This window comes from Neolamprologus brichardi, chromosome 10, assembly GCF_056152115.1.
Source record: "Neolamprologus brichardi isolate AB-2024 chromosome 10, ASM5615211v1, whole genome shotgun sequence".
Taxonomy (NCBI): Eukaryota; Metazoa; Chordata; class Actinopteri; order Cichliformes; family Cichlidae; genus Neolamprologus; species Neolamprologus brichardi.
The window spans coordinates 13915941-13930185 of record NC_142113.1 but is presented as its reverse complement, the minus strand read 5'-3'; the positions used below and the strand labels follow the sequence as shown (position 1 = coordinate 13930185).

General features: G+C 42.9%; 1 protein-coding gene across 1 annotated transcript in view; it reads left to right on the top strand.

Annotated features, from left to right (window-relative positions):
- Positions 1 to 295: 295 nt before the first annotated feature.
- The window catches only part of ltbp3 (latent transforming growth factor beta binding protein 3), a 40643-nt gene continuing 26693 nt past the window's right edge, over positions 296 to 14245 (top strand). The window contains exon 1 of the mRNA XM_087847236.1: positions 296 to 901. Coding sequence (XP_087703362.1) covers positions 664 to 901 — 238 coding nt within the window. The 5' untranslated portion in view covers positions 296 to 663. The remainder of the gene's footprint in view (positions 902 to 14245) is intronic.

Here is a 14245-nt window from a genome sequence, read left to right as displayed (position 1 = left end):
GCCAGTGCATTTTCACGCACTAGAATCTCACGTACACGGAGTGAATTATTAGCCTGTGTCCATGTTTTGTTTTATTTTTTTCTATTTGAGAGTGACACGCACAGCTGTGCAGCTGTGATTTGTCTGTGCGGGGGTAATAGAGCAGAGGAGGGCTGTTAGAGGAGAAATAACCAACAAGGAAACCACTTTCAGCTTTGCTCCTGCACCGCCTGGCTGGCCTGCCGCCAAGTTCTCCAGAGAGGGCTGGCTCACCCCTTCTCCTCCTCTCCTCCCTCTCTTCTTTCTCTTCCAAACCCACATACGCACTCCTCTCCAGCCCTCCAAAGCAACAGGCGAGAAGAAGGAAGAGCGACAAAAGCAAAAGAGCAACTCCTGCAACTTTTTTGGAACGAGCGCAACTAGGAGAAGCTTCCGAGGATGCCAAACGCGTCGGTTTTGCAGATGGATCACATGGGTACGCGAGGGAACTGAGTTTATTTTTCCCAAAGAAGAAAACAGGAGGGAGGACACACGTTTTTGTTTTTTGTTTTTCCACCACCGTATGAGACGTCAAAAGTTTCCCTCTGTGTTAACAAAGCAGGCGCCTTTGAGCTGGAGCTGAAACCCTCAGCTTGTGATTAAATGTCCCGGGGTCTCTGTGGAGGGCAGTGAAAGGATGCCAGGATGCCCTCTCTGATCTCCCATCTGCTTGTCATCTGGCTGAGCGTCCACAGGCTGGTGTGGTGCACGGAGCGCTCCTCCACACGCGAGCGTTTCAAGGTGGTCATCGCTCCTCTCATCTGCAAGCGGGTCTGCCTGAAGGGGCAGTGCCATAATACCTGCGAGCAGGGCAACAACACCACGCTGATCGCGGAGAACGGGCAGGGGGCCGACACGCTCACCGGACCGGGCTTCAGGGTCGGTAAGTGACGGAGGCAGTTTCTTATGAGGGCTGGGGGCGATTAAATAGACCCCCTGCGATTGAGAGCCCTGTCCTGACCCCAGGCTTTTACGTTGTGGTTATCCCTGTTGATTTCCGGTAATTGCAAAAAGACATGATCGCGATTATTTAAACGATTATAAATGACTCATTGGCCTTCAATCTGTCAAAAATATGCCAAACACATCTCACATCATGACTGATGTCCTGTCATTTAAAGCCAGAAGGAACATTTCTGTCACAAGGCGAAGCTGGAGGGGTTTTGGCAAAGTGACTTTTATATATTCTTTATTTATGCAGATAAAAACAATCTTCATAAGGGATCTGGCCAACAGGACAGCAGAAACTGTAACAAATATAACATTACAATTATATAGGCATACTTTAAGTTTCCCCAGCATCATGTTCCCCTCCATCTGTTTACCAAAATAAGTAAAGATATTAGACATAAGAAACAAGGAGAAACCATGGAAATCACTTTTTGGCACATCGCCCCTGTAGAGAGGTGAGGGAGGCCTGTTTGTTTGCTTAAAAGCTGACTTTCTTAAAAGCTTATTATACCAATGTGGAGCTCCATAAAACACCTAAAACTGGCCCAACCGTGCTTCTCTATAAGAAAAGGTTATGCCTGAAAATCTGAAACACTTTTAGCTCATTTCAAGGTTAGTTGATAGCACGAGCGCGAGTTGAAACAATAAAGTCCACCTAAAAATCAAAACCAACTCCATGTGACAAAAAATGGCCCATAATCCACAAAATAACCGGTTCAAAGCAAGCATATCTGATCATCTCGAGGCCTTTTGGTTCCATACCTGCTGCTGATAGGCTCCGTGGGTTCATGTGAGGAAACTGCAAATAAATAGGTGGATAAGATGAGGTGAGCTGAGGTTTACCCTCCGCTGCATCTGGAAAACGTTCCTGGGTTACACTTTAATTAGTAAGGCACGGCTCATTACATGGCACATAAATGTACTCTTAAGATCTATACTTTCCCCACCTCCCTCACTCCAGTGTCTGGTTGGCATGAGTGGAGCTGTTTCTATGCTGTATCAGATCAGCTGTGGTTGAGACTTGGAGCCTCGCAGTCTACATCAGTGTGCCGCTCCACAAATGGATTTACCCTCAGTGGCTCGGTGTACAGAGTGAGATTGAGCTAACACAGTCTGACAGTGAATTAACTCAATAACAGTAATGAAAGTGAGCTAATACACTACACTGCACGGCACAGCTCAGTATTTATTAACATGATACGGCTTCTTTCTTCTTTTTCTTTCTTAAAACTCACATATTTCTAAAAATAGATTTGTCTTCCACTTATGTGCTCTCTCTCTCCTTTATTTTTTAACCAAACTAAGATGCAGAGCTGCTGGATGAAAAATAAACAATGCCTGTGGGGAGGGAGGAGTGGCAGCAGCAGGTTGTGGTTGTGGTGCATTTTGCATTCATCACACACAGGTTTGCACAGAGTTGCAGTTGCGTGTAGAGTCGTAGCTGGAGTCGAAGCAGGCTGGATTCAATTGAGGCCAAGTGAATGGTACTTGCACTGCTGTGACAGTATTCTTCCACTCTGACACAGTGTAGAGGCAAAGAGTTGGCTCCGGCATCAGTCTTCCCTCTTCTCCCCCCGATTTCCCTGCGGTACGTCACGTTTTATGGAGCTTCTGTGTAAAGTAATTCAAGAGAGACGCGTCGGATTCCTGGAATGCCTCATGCTGTTTCGCAGTGTGTCTGGATAACGAGATCATGTCGTCACACAGTCCCGTCTCCCGGATTTATCTGTCCGTTTATCGGAGTTTTTGCAGAGAGGGACCGAGGAGTCGACTCCAGCTTGCACAGGAGATGTGTGCTGTTCAGCGCGAGCGCTGGAATGTGGTCTGGACAAGTGGAAATTTCTCTCTCCCGTGTTAAAACGGCCAAGGCTATAGCAGCAACAATATGAAGACTTTTCCATATTTGAGCAGTTGTGATGTAAGCAACGGCGAGCCTGACGCCCAGACTGAACAAAACTTTTCCACAAAAGAAAATATGATTCCTGTCAGTCTGTAGAAGTAAAGAAGAGTCTTTAAAGAGCAAACACATTCAGAACCAAGATACACTTTTAGTCATAATGTAGTTCACTGAGACTTTTTGCTTTGCTTTACTTGACATGTTCTCAAAAGTTTGTGTTTCCACGGCAAAACAGGTCATTTATTTTATATTAAACTGAAAGAGGGAAGTAAAATCCTGTTCGTTACTTCTGTTTGTTCTGTTTTAGTAGGTCAAAGAAGTTATCCAAAGTTAAATATATCAAAAGCTAAATAATACAGGTACAGTGCGTGTATTTATGGTGATCATAAAACCCTCCTCAGTTCGTTGATGCTCTGACTTTTCAGCCAGTGACAGGCACTTAAAACTAAAGCGGCTGAGCTAAAGAATGTGAAATCACTCTGCACGATTTATATTCTTTGTATGTTACTGTACAAAACTTTTGAGCTGGCACCCATTTCTTTATATTTTGCTTCTAAGAAACCAGACTTGTACATTTTTTCGAGTGGTCTCGAGCAACAGTTCACCAGGCTTTCTGAAGATCTCTCTAAGGTTTTCTTTGGACATTGGCTGCTTTTCCCAAACATATTCAGCACAGTGACTGTTTTTGTTTGTTTGTTAAGTCACTTCACGCTGACCTATGTATCATTCAAGCATAAAACAGGCAGCTAGCTCAAGGGATGAACAAATGTTGTGTCTACACATAACAGACAACTTAGCAAAGAACCAATTTCTATCTGTAGGCACTTTGTTACTAACAAAATGTCCTAAAATATCCTATTTGTTTACTAATTTCTTTAGTTGAATCTATGAAAAATGGCAAAGATAACACAGTTTAACAAATACAAAAGAGTAAATTTGCACCAACAGGGGGATTCCCAAAGATTTATTAGCTGAAAACTCACCATGGCGTGCAGCGTGTCATTAAACAAATTTGAGGAAACTGGACAAGCAGAGGACAGAAGAAGGCCTAAAGACTATCTACAGCGGGTGTACTTGATCTGAAAGTCATGTCCTTAAGAAATAAGAAGGAATCCAGCAAACACCTGACACAGGACTCATTTGATCTCTCAGCTGATCCACGTGCTGTTTGTCGAAGCCTCATCAGAAACAGTCTCAGTGGAAGGATGGCTGTTAAGAAGCCATTTTTAAGCAAGGGGAACAGAGAGAAAATGCTCAGATTTGCTCACACAAAAACTGGACTGAAAATTAGTGACAGCAGGTCTGCTGGAGAGATGAATCCAAATTTGGAACTTTTGGTTTAAATTGCCATCAGCATGTATGGAGGAGGTCAGGAGAGAAGCAACAGTGAGTGTCTACAGCCATCTGTCATGGTTTGGAGCTACATTTCTGGTAGTCATGGATTGGCTTCCCCACAGCCCAGACCTCAACATGAATGAAGCAGTGTGGGATCATCTTGAGAGAACTGAAAAAAAAAAAAGGCAGAAAGATCCAAAACATAAAGAAATGAGGGGTGATTTAAGACTTTGGCGCAGTGCTGTGACTAAAATAAAAAGGTATGGCATAGATTAGAGCAGCTTTAAACAATTACTCTGTTTTTCCAGCAATATACCACAGAAGCTTTGTTTGCGTAAAGGCCCGAGCTTCTTTATGTTTAAAAATACACTAGTTCATAAACAGCAATTATCCAAAATATAAATCAAGTAATAAATAGAAATAATGAATCTGTTTGATGTGCGCGGGATGTCATTATGCTGTTGCAGACTGGGACAGACAGACGGAGAGGCGACCACCCAGATGTTCAGACAGAGCAGATTGTCTCAGTGTGAATAACCTGGAGCACATGAATATAAATCACCTGCACAGCACGCTGCTCATTTGGACTTTCTATAAGAGAACGTTTGCACACAGGCAGACGTTACAGGACATCGTTTTATTCCTAAGTATGTCCCATTCAGGATCGGCCATCAGATTACGACATCCGATTTGTTTTGTCGATACGCTAGCGTTGATTGCATGTGTCATAAATGAATCTGCATTTCACTTTACACTTTATAAAACTGATGAAAGCAAAGAATTCCTTCCAGGCATGGCAGGCAGAAAAAAGAAGTGTTTGCAGCAACATACAATTTGCCCTCCTCATGGACTCCACATGGTGCCTATGTAAGTAATCACAGGGCTCTGCAGGGGGTTAGGTGGTTATGATGGCGACAAAACTATTGCAGAATACATAGTTTTATTTATTAAAGTTGAATTTTAGCATTCAGAGACTGGAAAATATTAAAAAGGATGAAAGAGTTGCAAACCCGTGAATGACCTTAACTTATGCTGATCACATGCTATAACCCCTTTTAAAAACTTATTTTATCCCCAACACTTTCAATCTTGGTTCAAACTGTTGGTGAGAGAGAAAAATAGACAGCAATATGATGCTATGTTTGCTGCTTTATTGCTTCTAAAAGTTTAAACATCTTGTACTTTGTCAGAATTATGTATTTCTTTCAGAATCAATGGCTACATAAAAGCAGTGCACATACTGTGGTTGCTTTGACTAAGGCGTTTAGTCCAAGTCTAAATGTTTCTCGCTGTTGCTAGCACGGAGGCATCCAATATATCTTGCCTTCCTGACAGCAGCTGCTCAGCTCCCAGACAGCTCCCTCTCTCCTCTGCATCTCCTCTTTATCAGGCCTGCTGTTGCCAGGCAGCTCCAGATTCTCATCTTTTTCTGGAATAACTAAGGGAATGCTGTGAGGGGGGGCAGGGCCTCGTTTGCACAGGAAGTGGTTCTTATCATAGCTCAGTCTGGGCTTGCGTCCCCTAAAATGGGCATCATGACAAGTGGAAATGGCTATTTGAGGATTTCCCATGTGGTTTTGTATTTAGGGTAAAGTGACAGTAGTAGCCTTGTGGTTTGTTTTGGTTTTCCCTTGGCATGGGTCAGAGGTCCATGGGAGCCTGAAGATGAACACAAGTCAGTTAAATACAGCAGTCAGGGCTGTTCTGCTTTTTCTCTCCTTCTTTCTCTTTAGGGAGGCAAGTTTATTTTACCTTTCAAAGCCCTCTGCTCTTCCCCACACGCTCTTTTCTCTGTCATGCCAAACTTTGGAGAAAGCGGTCTAACACAGGCAACCAAGAAACCTGCAGCACTCCGAATTTTTTGCCACAGGCTGGACTGAGCTCAGAGGCAAAGCTGGGCACGGCTCCCGTGCTCACAAACTCACAAACACACAAACACGCATGAGCGATGGACTCTCAGGCACATTCATTCCCAGCTTAATAATCACGAAAGCTTCTTACCTTTGGCTGCTGTTTACAGGCTGGCCATTGACCCCGTTGCCAAGGCTGAGTTTTAATGTAAATAGGTGTAACCTCCGTGTGTCCATTTAAATAATGCTTGTAATTATTTGGGAGGTTTTGTGTTCTCGTTAACCTTTTCTTTTTTTGCCTTAGTTTCCACTGTGGGCTCTCCTCATAAAAGTGGATCCAACTGGTAAAGCTGTGAAAATGCTTTATCGTTTAAAAGATAAACACACCCAGTTTTAGTCACTTTGTTTCGATTCAGTGCAGCTTCCCCTCAGTGAAGCGTGGCCTTTTAAAAAGGTTAACTCCACAGTCAGTTTTTCCTTTTTTTAAAATTTTACTTTAGTCAAGCTTGCACCACAACACTCACTCAGAGCCAACATCCACATGATCTTAAGCCGGAGTTCCCCATCCAATCAGACTCTAAATAGCCTGCATTTATGTAGCGCTTTTCTAGTCTTACAGGCCGCTCCGAGCGCTTTAATCCTACTTTTCAGCGCGAAGAAAAAGAGAAAAAAAAAAGCATCTCATTAAATGAACTTTGTGGAAACAAAGCAGCAATTAGAGGTGCTCTCTTTTAAATCGTCTCAGGGCAACGGCGTGTATATTTTTTGCATGTGACTGTGTCTGGGAGCGGTGTGCTGAATGAACCGAGCTCAAACAAACAACCCTCTTTGCCATCTTTAACACTCTCCTCCCATTTGTGTAGTGAGAGGGGGGAATGGAGCAGTTATTTAAAGCTACTGAGAGGAATGCTGGGGACTGCACCCACACCGAGCAGAGACCCTGTAGCTGTAGCGATTAGGAAGGGTAAACAGAATAACATGGCCTCCGCCAGCGCTGCCTCCTGCCCCGGCCTGAGACAGAGCGCCCTGCAGACATTACCTGCCACGCACTCCAGTGCTGAGTATCTCACAGCACAGGTATCTGACATAATCTCAGCAGAGCACAGTCAGCACTCTTACCTGCCTGCCCTGCAGTCCTTATAGCCGAGGCTTTTAGATAGTCATTAGATGACATCATCTGCACCGGTGCCAAGATTCTATCTGACTCTCTTGCTCTCTTTCCACAAAACGTATGTGCCAGAGGGGCGTGATGGGGTAACACTGGATTTGTGCCCGCTAAAAAGCTGTGCAGTGTGGTTGCATATTTCCATGACATGTGAAAACCACATTGCGCAAGGCAGGGTTTGATTTAGATCTGGATAATTGCGGCCCTCCTTATACTCAGACTGATCCCCCTTAATGACGGCTGCTTCTGTTTCTCGGGAGCAGTCGTCGTTGTCATCATCCCGTCTCTGTAATGTTAACAAACTGTTGTTTTAGCCTTTGTGTGTGTGTGAGAGAGAGAGAGGTAATGAAAGCCTTCAGTGACAGTGCTGGACTCTGGCAAAGGGCAGCACTGTTGTTTGGATAGCTGAAAGTGAGGCCGTCCAGAGTTTCTGGGGGTTGATGGAGGAGCGGGAGCTCTACAGGGGGAGAGTAGGAGGAGAAGGAGGAGGAGGAATGTGTACGCAGGTTTGTGTTTTCATAAGGCGGTGATTATGTCATTTACTCCCAGTGTCTGGCTCAGCTGCGGGAGTCTGACCCACTTCATGCGTCGTCCCTTGCTTGGCGTGGTATGTGGTCTCACAGTGCCAGTTGACGGTGGGTGTATTTGGGGACGTGGTTTGATGGTAAAGGGAAGCACGTCATATGATGATAGCCATTCTCTTCTTCTCGTTTTAAACACCGGCTCTTGTGGCAACTGTTTATGGGAGCCAGTGTTGTTTAGTCACAGTTCTCTCAGGTCAATGAGAAGAAAAAAATATAACCAGAAGTAATCCTGGAGGCACTTTTTAAAAGATGAAAACAGGGTCACGGGGTTAAAGCTAGTTTTCCACTCGCAGGCATTAAGCTAGGTTGAGCTTCACCACTTTCATATTCCATATGAGACCACAGAGGCCATGAAAAACAAAGAAGCAGTGTTTATGTTTCACTGTGAACACTAAAGCTGACCTATTGTACCAAATATTCAGACTTCCTGCTGTAATCTTTGTAGCTGCTCCCAGCTCCTATATTCTGGATCAGGTTCGGCGTTGAACGTGGATGGATGGATTTAAAAGACTGCCCAATCAAGTCTGACAAATTATGTTTTTTAGTGGGTTTGCAGTTAGTTTACTTAGAACCTGATTTAGTGGCAGTACCCTCAAGCACCTGGCTGTGTTTGTGGAAACTAAACAACTGCATCTGAAGCCAAGCCAAGCAACAGCCAATTAAGAGAAAGCTGACCTGAAAGAAGGGTGGCCTTAAGGCACCTTTTAAGGCTTAAATGGCTTGTGTTGGACCGTGGGTGAACCGAGAGGCTGCATTAAGGTACAGTATAAGAAAAATAAGCAGCTGTGACTCATACTGACCCACTCTACTGTAGTAGAGTCCAGGACTATGAATATGGAGCAATGAATGAGGAAAAGGTCCACTTTAATAAACCACCAAGTGGAATTTTCATAAAATCTTGATGAGAATTACTCACTATGTGGAAGAAAACATCCATCCATCCATTAAAAAAAACATGTTGGAGTACATTTTTAGATATTTCTACACTCAGTTTGATGTAATCATTACTTCCACTGAAGATAAACACCAACTACCAACTGTGTCATGCTTCACAATTACTCAGTAATAATTTGAAAGCTCCACCAGTCTAAAAACAACTCCTGGTGGTGACGCACTCTGTATTCCTGCAGCTGTACGGGCCAATAAGATCCGGGCATGTCGACCAAAAACCCATCCAGGGACTGAATCACAGTGAAAGTGACTCAGCGGGAGTCATCACCAACTTTCAGACGGGTTAGCTTGCTAAGTTTGGCCAGAGGACTGTAGTGAGAGACGGAGACAGATCGGGCCATTGTATCATCTGTATGGCTCAAGATTACGTGGGGTAGCTTTCAGTTCAGTGAGTTGCAGTCTGTAGGACTGTAATTTGTTGTTTTTGTGCTGGGAGGGTGCGGCTGCGGCTGAAAGGACGCTGTGGAGGGAGGGGGCTGATGATGCGTCATCTCCAGACAGACAGAAGTGAGTGGGTGGGTTTTTCACAGGGTACTCAAAGGGCAACTCTTTCTTTCTCTCTTTCTTTGTTTCTTTCTTTAACATCATTAAACTTTTCAGATCTTTCAATCTGATCGATTCTTCCTGGGCTTTCTTTGGACATTATTTATGTCTTTCTCTTTACACTGGGCTTGCTTACGTAGGAGCTGAGGAATGTACCAATCTATTTTTTTTTCTTAAAGAAATAAGTGTCTGGGAATCGCAATAATCCACTTATTTTTTAGTCTGTGGATTTTACATCTCTCTCGTGTGGCTTTATTCCCTCACTTTAACATGTACTCGATATACATATATAATAAATACACTGTTTGTTCCCTCTCATTTGTCCATCACTTGAAGTGCTGATGATAAGAGCTTGAAGACAAGGAGTCTCCCTCCTGTCTCTTTGTGCTGTTCGTGTCTTTCTTCTGAAGTCAGCGGTGGGTGGGAAAATTATAAGCTTCCTGACTCTTGGAACGTACGGGGAAGCTGGCATTCAAAATTAAATTAGGTCTTGAAAGCATAACAGCAAAGCACAAGGTCAACTTCAAATGCTTTCTTAGCTCCACTCCAACCACATTTTGGAAAGATAGATCAAAAATATGATATGGCAGTGTGGTGTGTCTACATGATCTGAAGTGAATGAAGTTATCTATTAAAAACTTTATGTGGATCGATTTGGCATGGATTAGCAGTGAGTAATGTTGAAATCATGGACTGTTCTCTACTTCTTCAGTTGTTTTTTTAACATGTGGAAAATATTGTTCATAATAGAGTAGTTGCTTCAGATGCACATGTTCCACATCCCGCCACTGACACAGCCAGCCCTGTTCATGCCTCACATTCATCTAGACCACCAAATAACTCTTAAGCACGTTTGATTTTTAATAACACACCACCTCTCGGTTCAGGAATGTGTTAGATCTGTAAAGACAAAGGTGTGGTGGAAAACAGAGGGCGTCTGTCTCCGAGAGGCTAAGCTAGCTGACAGACGGAGTCGCTGAGCGACTTTGGATCATAAATTCTGCCAATGAACTCCGAGGTGATGATTTAAAGGGAAAGTCCGCCGAAGAGTAAAACCCTTTGTTATGATCTCAGCTTTTAAACGTTGTGCCCATTTCAGCTTGTAATGTGGTGCAGTCGCTCCACCGCAGCAGCATTCTGAGGAGGCGATACACCCTTGACTTAATAGCACTCTCACACAAACAAACACACCCACTTACAAACAAAATCTGCAGGAAACATTAGTCTGTGCATGGCTCGAACTTAAAGGAGGAAGATGTGAAGCGGAGGCTTATGCGTCAGGATAATAAAGGCACGAAGTGCAGGTGTAATACCACCTGCCCTCGGAGCTTTAACTTGATACGTAACTCTTGTGACCCTGGAAACCTTCCTCACCCCTGAATCCGAGCAGAAAGTAGCGCTCATATTTTCACGTCTGTCATATCATGAATAAAAACGAATAAACACGTCACCCGGTGCCAATGGAGGCCAAGCATGCACATGCATCACACTGACTCCACTGTTTTAGAGATGATGTTATATGCTTAAGGCCATGAGCTATTCAAAACCTCCATAGTTCCTCCTTCCTGAACACAGACTCAGTCATCCAGAGAATGCTGTTGCAGAATGCACTTTGTGCTCAGCCCTCTTTGCTCCCGTATACAGTCTTCATGTTCCGATAGATTTGACATCATATGCCTAAATGGTCCACTGAGTGATAAAGCCTCCTCCTGCGTAGTTTTTATTTTTAACACTTGGCTGGTTGTTATGGAGGCATTTTTGTTTACCATGGAAAGGATCCCGCGATCATCTACCAGACTTCAATAAGTCCTGAAACAGTTGCGTCTTGGCTGCTTGTGTCGTCTTGCCACCCAGCAGACATCATGGCAGTATCTCTGGGCAGTTATAGCCAGTTACGAACACCTAAAAAAAAAAACAAATTTATATGTTTATTTCTGCTGTTAAGTTAGGCATTTTAACACTATAACATGGGAGCTCAGGGGCTGACCAAGTTTTAAAGCCTGTCTGAAATGGCCTCTTTGAGGATCTTCAGATTTTTGCTCTTTCACTTTGGCTTAATTTGAAATTTCCAGATGTTGCAGGTTGGTTTTTTTTCTGTTAACTCGGACATTTCTGTTTAAAGTGCCATGAAATGCTTTTTGTAAATAAATATATAGGGTTTTTTTTTTTTGACATTACACAACAAAACGCTCACAGCAGCATGTAACACATAGAGAAGAACATCTTAATAGTTGTCAAGAAGCCCAAAAAGGAAGGAATAAGGTCATCTGCAATATCACAGCTGATGATATTTCCTACATCTATCCGGTTGTTAAGTGATGACATGATGAATCCTACTTCCGGGCCTAAAGTAGTCTGCGTTTAATATGGCTTTTGTGTTGTTAACATGTTTAATGTTTTGTATTTTCTTCTATTTAATCTCAAAAAGCTCCTGAAGCAGTCAGTGATCATTGTTGACCTCCCTCGGCTTTTATTACTGCTAATCATTTATTTAAGCTCAGTTTTTAAAACCTTAGGATGTAACTACAGCCCAGCCCATGCAGCAGTATATGAATGACTAACCTCGTATTGTGGATGGATTATCTCAGTTGTTCTCCTGGCTGAAGTTTGGTCCTTTTACAGCATCCTGCCATGCGATTACATTTGTTCCTGACCACCGAGAACACTCACGTTAACTTTTATCGAGTGGGAAAAAAGTTAGCTTGTTTATATTATGCTAACATAGCTGTGTCGCTAGCGGTCACGTAGCACATCATTATATACCAGCTAGCCAAACTTCAGTAACCCTACAAACGTCACTACTGTTTAGATTTCTGTCTTCATTTATGTTGGAAGTGAGCTGTACGTTTTAATTTGTTTCCAAAACCCCGCAGTTAGGACATGCTATATTGTATTTAGATAGAAGCTAGCGAGCTAACTTCCTGCTAACTTCTAACTCCGTTAAATGTCATAAATTCCGTTTTCATGGATGCCTGGATGCTAAACTCAATTGTTACACCTGGTAGAGCAGAATGCTGATCATTTTATTAAAGATGAAAGACTTTAGACAGTTTTTCAACTCTCTGTAATGCCATAGTGATCGTTTGATATATGTGGACCTGCAGCGGAGTTTAGGCCCAGACACGGCTAGTGACGTCAGACTTAACGACCGGATAGTCTCTCTTGCTGTTTAGGTGTGTCCGGATTTGATTTTAAAATGAAATTCTCTTCTTTTTTTTAAACTACAGTTTAATTAGAGCTGCAGGCTCACTTTGCTCTTCGTCAGGAGTATATTTTACAACCTTTCAAGGGTGGAGTTTGTTCCTTTAAACAGCCAGAAGACACAAACAACAGAGCGAGTTTTCCCTCCAAAAACAAATCAACGTAGAATTGTCATCTCTGTATGCTGTGAATGACCCTTTTTGGCGTTTTTGACTGTTTTTCTGTTTAAAATAGATAAACCAGTGTGTTTCACAACTCAGTGTAAAAATAGACCGGTCACAGAAACAACAGATGTGATATATATAATCATGCACCAAGCAGATGATGTGTGTTATCCACAGAGTATTGTTTGTGTAATCAGCATTGTTGCATGTAGCATGGCGCAGCGTCAGGCTAAAAACATCAAGAGGTTTTATTCACAGGACTCTACGGTCTGGTGTCCAAGAAATTCAACTCCAGGTATGAAAAATGTTCTCTCTTCTCTTTTTTGAGGAGCTGGATCAGGTCTCATTCAGACACATCCCCAGATCAAGTCCAGACTGTCTACAGTTAGTCGTTTCCACAGCCTCTGTGCGTTTAGATTGTGTAATCTAATGTAAGATTCGGGGAAAAAAGTCCTCTGGCTCTTTTTCTGTGTCTGCAATCTCAATTTTCAAGGCCCTCATTTTCCCAGTTTCCTCTCATTCGAAATCCAGTTCTGAGATGAAATGTGAACCTTGGAAACTGGAGCTCTTATATCAGAGTTAAGTAGTCTTCAGTCTGTGCCTGAGCCTTTCCACCTGATTCTGCATGTTGCTGCCTGCACCAAGTCCTAGTGGTTAAAGTCCTCTGTCACAAAGTGTTATAGGCAGACTTCCTCTGAAGTGTCCATGTTGCTTCAGAGTGAAAATATTTTATGCCACTTGTTGGGTGTTTCATTGAGGTTCTTTCATTTTTCTGCCAGACTTTCACCATATGAGGATGTCCCTGCTGTGCTTAAAGTGATCTAGTCCCCTAATTACCCCACAGCCCAGACTCCTCGGCAGTCTGCAACTAATTACTTCCACGTGTGCGAACCTGGCTCAGCAACAGTGAGAGGCCTCCTCTCCTCTCCTCTTCAAAGTTAATGTTGTAGCGATACAGGAGTGGTAAGCTCTATAGTGAATGTTTGTTTGGTGAAAAATGGATTTGAAGTTTTGAGTGATTAAGCAGAACTCATGTAGAAGAGATGGTGGACTCTATATTTAGGCAGAAGTCTGAAGCGGTGGTGAGGAGGAGGAAGACAACAGTGAGTGCATTTAACAAAGAGGCTGTAATTCAACTTCAAGTGACACGAAAAGAGACAAAGGAGAAAAACACGGCAGCAAAATAACCGAGGGGAAACCGTTCTGACAAAGGGAGTTGCATTAATAGGAGAAAAGTTTTGGATCTTGGTAATCAAAGGGAGGGTGTGAGGAAGTGAGAACAATGGAGCTGAAAAATGAAACAAAAACATTGTGTGAACACCACAAGTGAGCACCCTGTCATTTGAAGTCTAGTTTCTTTCTTGCTTGTTAGAAAATAACAGTTGCTTTCATCCAGTCAATTTTTTTTTCTTGACTAATTGGTTGGTTTATAACCTAAAAAAGGGCCTTAAATGCAGTCGGATTCTGTTGTTCAAACAGACCTCTAGCTTTTTTTTTAATTACTGAATTGGTCAACATTTTGGAAAGCACACACATTCCTTTGGCAGAAACTTTGAAGACAGCTAATAACACTCGTATTTTTCTCT